The sequence below is a fragment of the Rhagoletis zephyria genome, unplaced genomic scaffold, assembly GCF_001687245.7.
Source record: "Rhagoletis zephyria isolate East Lansing unplaced genomic scaffold, Rhagoletis_zephyria_1.1 Rzeph_scaffold_00751, whole genome shotgun sequence".
NCBI classification, from domain to species: domain Eukaryota; kingdom Metazoa; phylum Arthropoda; class Insecta; order Diptera; family Tephritidae; genus Rhagoletis; species Rhagoletis zephyria.
In genome coordinates this window covers 43,998-52,708 of record NW_016157835.1, presented here as the reverse complement: position 1 = coordinate 52,708, position 8,711 = coordinate 43,998, and the positions used below count along the sequence as shown (strand labels likewise).

The following is an 8,711-nucleotide window of genomic DNA, read 5'->3' as shown; positions in this document are numbered from 1 at the left end:
AATAAACTATTTATTTAAGTGAGTAAAAAGTGGTTGTAAAACAGACTAGGACTAGCTTTCGCTTTCATTTGTACTGAGAGCTTTTGAAAGCTTTGGCACGCTGTGTTGTAAAAGCAGGGCTGGTATACAAGTAAGCAGCAGTTACACAATGATCAGGTGATTAAACGTGTAACACCTCTGAGTGTGGTTATTCTGATTTAACTTTTATTTAAGTGCAGAGCATAGGTCACTTAAATCAAAATTAAAATTAATTGGTGAAACCGAAAATTCGAAAATTAAAGTTAATTTCCACTTAAATAGTTTGGTGAAACTGGCTGTAAGTAGTTTATATTTAGCTACGATCTATTATAGCACGAAAAATTGTAGTTGAAAAGGTAAGTTTATGAAAAGGCATTGATGAATGGCAACACTGTAGTAAGCAACACTGAGGGCTCCAGTAATCGACAAAATTCTGCGCATACAGACTGCGTTTAAGTGTACGAATTTTGTACAAAATTTTCATGTTGTATGCACATTGAAATACATCGTTTGAATCATTCGTATAAAAACACTATTTTACAAAATGAAAATTACATTTTTAAAAGGATTTTTTTGCATAATTTGGGCCACTGAACATTTCCAAAAACGACTTAGACAAAACATAGGTAACACGATTTTCGATCCAAAGCGTTTATTACCCTAATTTAAGGTCGAATACTGGTAATCTGACGATTTTTCCGCAGTATAAAATTTTTTTCAATACTGCAACAATACTACTTTTTTATGTACTACAACAACAAGGATGTTATAACACATCAAAAACTTTAACGCCAATATCTCAGAAATCAGTTTTATCAGAAGCGCCCTTATTGCATCTAACTCCTCAATTATTGGAGATAAAACAAAGACTAGTTGATTTTCCTGTGTGTTTTTTTAAATAATTTAAACAGAATTTTAATAAAAAGCAAACACTTTTTTTGCAAATTTTTACATTCGTAAGTTAATTTATTCTGTGGCTAGGTGGCTGTGTGAAAATAACGTTAGTATTGCGAAGTGGTGGTCAAACCCCAGAAAGGTTTTGCTCCCGCGCATCGCAATATTTTCTATACAGCGTTCAAGTCCCCCTTTTTGGTAAAAATTACTATTATTTTGCATTACATTCTGTTCTCCTTAGAAAAATTTGGCGCTTAATATATTAGTGGAAATTTAACCATTTATAAACCATTTTTTAAACAGTGGGTTAAAGAGGCCCGTTCTGGTGGGAGTTGATGGGTTAAACCTTTGGAAAAAATTAGGCCAACCTTATTTTCAATATATAACCCGCAAAAAATTGATATTGCAAAAAATTATTGATAGCGACATAAATTACCCCAATAACTTACACTTTAAATTTTTTTATTTCTTTAAATTGAATTAAATAGAGATGTATGTATATTAGGGTGCCCATCGAAAATCCTTTTTTTTGTATGTTAGTACTACATATTTTCAAATTGTGGAAATTATCGATGGTCAAAATTTAAAAAATTCTTTGAAATCCAAGCAAAAATAGTCATTCAAAAACTCATGAATCTAGAAAATCGTATTTTCTGACCTATGGATTTTTTAAAGGCCATTTAGAGGTCCGACAGGTCGCGACCTCTAAATGGCCTTTAAAAAATCTATAAAAATAGGCAATAATATTTCTCATAAAAACGAATAAAATTAGGGGGTAGGGTCTTGAAATCATTTTCGATGGGCAACCTAATGTATATACTATATAGACTTTTTTCTGTTCGCCCATCCATCAACAGCAGACACTCAACATTTGAATTCAAGTAGGAAGTAACGTAGTTTAAATTTAAAACTAATTCAATCAATGAATTAAATAGAATTATAATCTGATGACATGATAAGATTAGAAGCCGCATGGATCTTTGGAATCTACCTTATGTACAGTAGCGCCGGCGTTTCCAGACGCGCTTCTTTTTGAAGTTGTCCACGCCGCCGCCGCAAAGCCTGTCGGCGTAAACCTCTACTTCCTACCTACCTTTTGTTTATTTTCCACTAATAATTAGTATGCTTTAGAAATATTTACGGAAATAGCGCAAATGATTTCGTTCATTTTAGAGTTGTAGCACACTGAGGGAAAAAAATTTTAAAATTAAAAAAAACGTGCTAAATTTAAAAAAATACTCATATAAAAGAGCACCAACCCAACTCGTTTTAAATTTGAGTATGTACGTTATAAAAAAAGTCGTTGTGAAGTGCGCAGATGCTTTTTCGTTATACGAAATTATAATTAAGAAGAAAAAAAGAATTTATTTTATGTTCCCGTCTGATGGTAATTGAACCCGGACCCTCTTAGAAGCAACCAATTGTATCAAGCGTCTTTGCACACTCAGCTACAGCACTACATGGAAGTGTGTTTTCAAATGTTGAGTTTGAATCAACATCACAGCTCGCGATTAGTGCATTTGCAGATAAACATGTACCATGTATGTATGTATGTTTATCTGTTGTCACCGCTGTGCATGCTTTGTATACATATACTTTCTTAATTACATATGAAAAAGCATACGAGACGTGCAAAACGCCATCGGTGCAGTGAAAAATGCTTCATTTTAATACAGGCGTATTTGAATTGAATATTTCCATTATATGTAGTGTATGTATGATGGAAAAATCCATTTCGTTAACACTTTTCACTAGATTTAAATACGAGCATTTTTCAATGGTAATCAAATAAAAATTTTTTATTCTTACAACGCGTTTTTTTCTCAGTGCAGGTAGTGAATTTTTCTTCAAACTGCATTTCGCTAAGTCCGGAGTTGTGTGCTTTAGTTGGGATTTCCCTGAATACCAGATGATTCGTAAATACGTACGTTCTGCATAAAATTTTATTTTGTAAGAGTTTTTGGTGCGCACCTACATAAATGAGATAAACAATGCGGGTGCTTCATTCGCGATCTCTCACAACAGCTTATCCGCAATATTGCTGCAGTATTGTATCTACATACATACTTCTGGCTAAAAGGCTCACAAGTAAATCTGTTTCGTCTTTGCAAGATCGTAGTAAAACCAATGCTTAGCTATTATTTGATTATTGCTGCAAAATTTTTGCTCATTCTGCGCTACTGTTCAGTAAATGACTATGCACTTATATAAGTACATGCACACATATATACATACACATATATACATACCTTCGTATGATGGAATTCTGCGAGTCCTTATAATGGCGAATAAAAACATTTAAAAGAAATAAAAAAATTTATATGTATAGTTTTTTCTGCTTTTCTTTACTCTCAGTCTTCACCAGACGCCCACTTCTCTCATTAGTCAATCTTATCCCCCCTAAGTTCCATTTATTAGATATAATAAATAAACGCAATAATTATACTAAAATAACATGCAGATACACAGTTATACTGAAAAGTGTACGTCTCCCTGCAGAAAAAAAGTATCAATTGATGAAAAATAACCCACTTGTAGTTAGCTTTTTTGCGGGATTTCTATAAAATATATAACTTGTAGTTAGCTACAAAAAGGTAACTTGAAACTAGTTGACAAGTAATGCAGGAGATTGCTTTCTTTAAACGCGTCTCTATTTAAATATCCTGCACTTCGCAAATACTTTTTCGAATTGAGGACAAATAAAAGGAAGATCGAAATTTCATATTATCATTTTGAAGTTATGTCTGACGGAGTTCGAATATGCGACCACCTACAGCAGAATATGGAAACAAATATGAAATGTAATAAAATGGAGTAAAAAAAAAAAAAATAAAACATTTTGATTTTCCTATTGATATTTTATGTCCAAAAGTAGTTAGTTACAAGTTAGTTACATCAAATGCAGAGGTAAACCACCTTGACTATTTCACGGCCATCGCCATAGAAATATAGTTAGCTTTCGTCAAAGAAAATATACAGATAATAAGTAACCCTTAGCTCCTTCCTATTCAACTTAAAGTTAGCCTATAATTAGATATATTTCTTGCAGAGTTGGAATATACTTTAACTACACGTATTACCACCATAATTCATATCATCGTTTAAAGTACAAAACCGCGTATCAACAAAATGAAAAACCGCGTATCAAATTAAGCGAAACCGCGAGGTTGCATAAATTATTTTCTAGAGAGTTAAAACACTAATATTTCAAAATGGTTCTCTTTTTTATAAAGCAATCGCATTTCTGGCTAGTATATTTCAGGACGAATGGATAAGCATTGAGCCAAGAGCTTGTGTGAGCAAATCCAATTTTTGGCAGCCAATGCCAGTTACGCGGTTTTGTAGAATGACGATACGCGGTTTAGTACTTTAAACGACGATATGTACATATGTTTGTATGCAGTATGCATAACAAAATGCATACCCAAAACAAACACGAAAAATATTCCCATACAACATCGTTGAAAATTTTTCGCGATAAGTTTATCGTGATAAGCTGTTGTCAGTGATCGCGAATGGATACTTGCATCGTTTTTCTCATTTATGAGAGGCCGACATCGGCAATGCTCGGACCTCTCATATTCGAGTGAGAGGAAATTTCTTTGCTTTTTTCCTTCCTTTTATTAACCCGGGATGTAACTATGTAATATTGATGCGCCTAAAAGATGCAGCGATTTCTATTCTCAAGTTACATATGTACCTGATGACAGTACGAATGGCAATTTTAATAGGGAGGTTCTAGTTTTTTAAACTATAATTTTATTTCGATCGCGAATGAAAAGCAGCGGAAATTTTTTTGTCGATCGCATTCCGAATGTGAGAGATGATAAATTTGTTTGCATTTTTCACTCGCGATAAAAGAATGCAAATATAGATTTGGAATATTATCGATCGCGAACGTGAGAGAATGTAAGTGAGAATTTCCGAACCCTGATTTGAACAACGTGAATGACGTGATGTGATGAGATATCATTCACTAAATTCGATAAAATGTTAAAGGAGATATAGTTTGGTAACAGAAAAATGCCTTTAAAAATATGTATATAGAATAGATACGATATATATTTGAAGTTTACCATATTTTTTCAGATTTTTTTGAAAAATTAGATACTATAATTTTTTTAGAAAATGTTGGCAGCCCTAGTGACACCTGAATATCCGCTCCGAGTGCTACCCATGTTAGCTACGTCACTGGTTGTCACACTAAGGGGAGGACCAACAGTTTTACGCTGACTACGAACGGCGATTGTGTTTTTATGAGAAGCTGTATTTCATGGAAAAAATACACTCGCTGGTAGAAAAAAACTTTATTATTTTTTTATTTTTTGATGTTGGGTTGAACCTGTCTTGAACCCGGGCCCTGCGGATTAGTAGCGCGCACTGCTAACAACTACACCGCTGCGACCGCCTGTACAAATTACGCAAGGCAAAAATTAATCAAAAACACCCATAACAATGAAAAAAAAAATAATAAAAGGCGTAAGGAAAACGTTAATTATCTCATACAAGCTATTTAAAAAATCCTCGGTGAAAATTTAAAATTCCTGTCTCCATTCCCTAGCTTTGTAAAACAGTAATCTTTTAATTATAAGTAATTTAATTGGGGTCGCCATAGCTTACTACGTACATAACTGCGAGGAAAGAGAATTTGCCTGCTTGAGCATTTGCCGACTTTAAAATATCTAAAAGTTTACCTGAGTTAAATGTATGTACATATACCTAATCATACATTTTCCAGAAACTTTTTTGCTGAATGAGATGAGATGCTACGAATGTTTAGCGAAATTTGTCCAGGAGCAACTGGGAAAACATTCATTATCAGGATGATTCTGACAACGGTTCGATCAAAAAATAACGTAGCCTTAGCTCTCCCCACGTCTAGAATAGCTGCGTCATTGTTACTACGTGGAAGGGCTGCTCATTCAGCTGCGAAGTTGCCATTGGACATCTCCCACATGCATTGTACAAATCATCGAATCTCACACATGCAATATTTTCAGAGCATCCCATGTGGGAAAAGTATTACAAAAATGTAAACCCATTGTTTCAGATGAGTGCACGATAACACATAAAAATAGCTTGAGGCTCTTGATCGATCATTGTGAGATTTGCGTAAAAACGCTCAACCATTCGGGAATGCATTAAATTGCTCGCAGGAGATTTTAGGCAAACATTGCCTGGAATTTCTCGATCGACACCAGCGGACGAGATAAATGCTTGCATGAAATATTCAGTTGCAGTTAGCTACGAATATGCGTATTTAACTACAAAGCTATTGATCAGCCGAGGTATTCTCACAATAATTTCTGTACATTGGAACGGAAAGCTGCCGGTCGATGAGAAATCAGTACGAGTTCCATTGCCTGATAATTTTTGTAACTTATTAACATCGAAAGAAGAAGTCAAACTACTCTGTCTTATATGTAGATTACTGATCTCGGTTGTCCATTCAGCTATTGTCGGGCAAGAACTTTACTTCAGCGAGACTGACTTTTCTTGCCAATACTACAGGCATAAATTCGTTCTCTTTTGTATATCAGAGTATGTAGCTTGTCTTACCTAAAAACTGTGACTGGGCTTACACTTAATTTGCGTACTTACCCAACTTTCTCCGAAAGGCGAAGTCTTTCATCGCAAATACGACCGCCTGCAATGCTTGCTGCTGTGCTCCCCCGTAGTGGAAATGTGCCGCTGTCGTTTGAAGTGAAAAACTTTTGTTGCGAAACTGTTCCGTTCCTGTGCCGTTGTACATCAGATTGAACAAAATTCTTCGGTAGAACACAATCAAAGGTATCTTCCCAATATTCTTCGAACCAGGGATTTCTCTTGTTAGTTTGTGGTGTTAATTGCATCATATATTTATCGAAATCCTCAATAATTTCAGATTGCAGCTCCACTGTTATAGCGCCCTCTGCAATGCCTTCCAATCCATCCAGTAGCTTCTGCTGTTTTCCCCAACCATCGCTCGCAATCCAATGAAAAGGATGTGCCAAGTTAGCCCTTTTAGCTGCTAATAGGATACTGCGGGCATCCTCCGCCCTCGTAAATAGTACTACACCCCGCGCACTAGGTTTTTTTTGTAACTTCGCAATGATAGCATCGAATATTTTGTCGTCAGCTGCACTGGGCACTTTCTCGGCAGCTGCTATACAAACATTACGTTCGGTAGCCTCTTTGTGAAATGCCTCAATTCCATATTCTCCATAAGAACCCTCTGAGTGTATGGTGGAGATGTAGGACCAGTTGAAACACTTAATGATATCCACTAGCGCTACAGACTGAAACGTATCCGGTGGAACTGTGCGCGCAAATAAATCAAAACGGGTCTTATCTGATAGAGTCTTGGCGGTAGACGCGGGAGAAATCTGCGGAATGTGAAACAGTCTAAGGAGATTGGCTACTTGCAAAGAAACAGAACTGTAAGAACCACCGATCACGCCAAACACAGGACCAGAAGAGGCATTCTTGCGCAAGCGAGGCACAGAATCATCGGAACACTCAAACGCCGAAGTATCCAGATTGTTCAAAGACGAGCGCACAAACTGCAGCGATTGATTCAGTGCGTAAGTGTCTCTGGAACAGGTATCAAGTATATGAACGCCTATCGTAATGTCAGGCAACAGGCTCTTGTCACTGTTTACACGGTCGACGGCATAGAGCATTGCTTCAAGGCGATGTACGCCACGGTTGTAAATTTTCGGGCCACACGGTGTACCATCGCCTTTCTCGTGTACGGGGAAAAGACCTCCCATTATGATATCACCAGGCAAATTGACTGAGACCATTTCTTGTGATGTATGCTTGGCAGTTGTTGTGACAGTTGAAAATTCTATTGGATACGATGTACTATTCACATTTTTTCCAGAACCGCTGGGGATCCTCTCCGAGCGATTGCCCCTACCAGCGCTGTGTTTTATGCGTTGGCTTTCGCCCATGGATGTTGCAGGTACGAACTCAAAGGAATGAGTATTTTTAGGTTCTTTAGGCTGCAATTCATTAGCGGTTATTGGTGCTTCTGTCACACTAAGCAATGAGGACGTAGCCATTATTTTTCGATCTGAACTGCATAAAAACTGGTTCTGTATATCTACACTTAGTATTAGTAAAACGTAAAAGACCTTTCGAAATTTATGCTCGCGGATTAAGCTACAAATTCTTGATACAATCAACCACCTCATATTGAATGAATTATCCAAAGGAGTATAATCTTATTTGGAACACCTTATAAAAAGTGGTCGCTTAAACGCAGTTCTCGTTAAAAATTTCAACTTCTTTGGCACACATATTTAGTAAGTACAAGTTGATAATTTAATCTAATTTAGGTGGAGTTGGTTAGTTTTATCCTATTTGTCATTGGAAGACTTTTGTAATGGCACATAAACGATAACACTCACGTACATACATATATACAGACGAATGAAAATTTCTTTAAAAGAGATAATCAGGAGGTGTATTCTGGAAAAGCAAGAAAGATTTACATCGTTAGGATGATAAAACATTTAAGTCTGTACTAATATTTTACAGCATGCGTGTATACAGAACTCGAAACGTAAATATGTATCAATTAAAACTTTAAGCACGGACCGCACCGATTATAAGTTTTGAAATAAAAAGAAAAAAATATTAGCAAACTATGGACTTTTGGGCTAGCGGCGGATACAGGATTTTATTTGGGGATGGGCGATCGGGATCAACTCGTGAAATAAAGTTAAATTACAGGTATCTAACTTGATTCACAGCGGAGTGACCAATCACAGTGCACATTGGGTCAAATGATAACCTTTTCTGTGCGAAATTAA

General features: G+C 36.1%; 1 protein-coding gene across 1 annotated transcript in view; it reads right to left on the bottom strand.

The window, feature by feature from the left end:
- The window catches only part of LOC108361385 (metabotropic glutamate receptor-like), a 140,486-nt gene extending 132,528 nt beyond the window's left edge, over nucleotides 1–7,958 (bottom strand). Inside the window, exon 1 of the mRNA XM_017613995.1 lies at nucleotides 6,514–7,958. Coding sequence (XP_017469484.1) covers nucleotides 6,514–7,958 — 1,445 coding nt within the window. The remainder of the gene's footprint in view (nucleotides 1–6,513) is intronic.
- Between the last annotated feature and the right edge of the window lie 753 nt (nucleotides 7,959–8,711).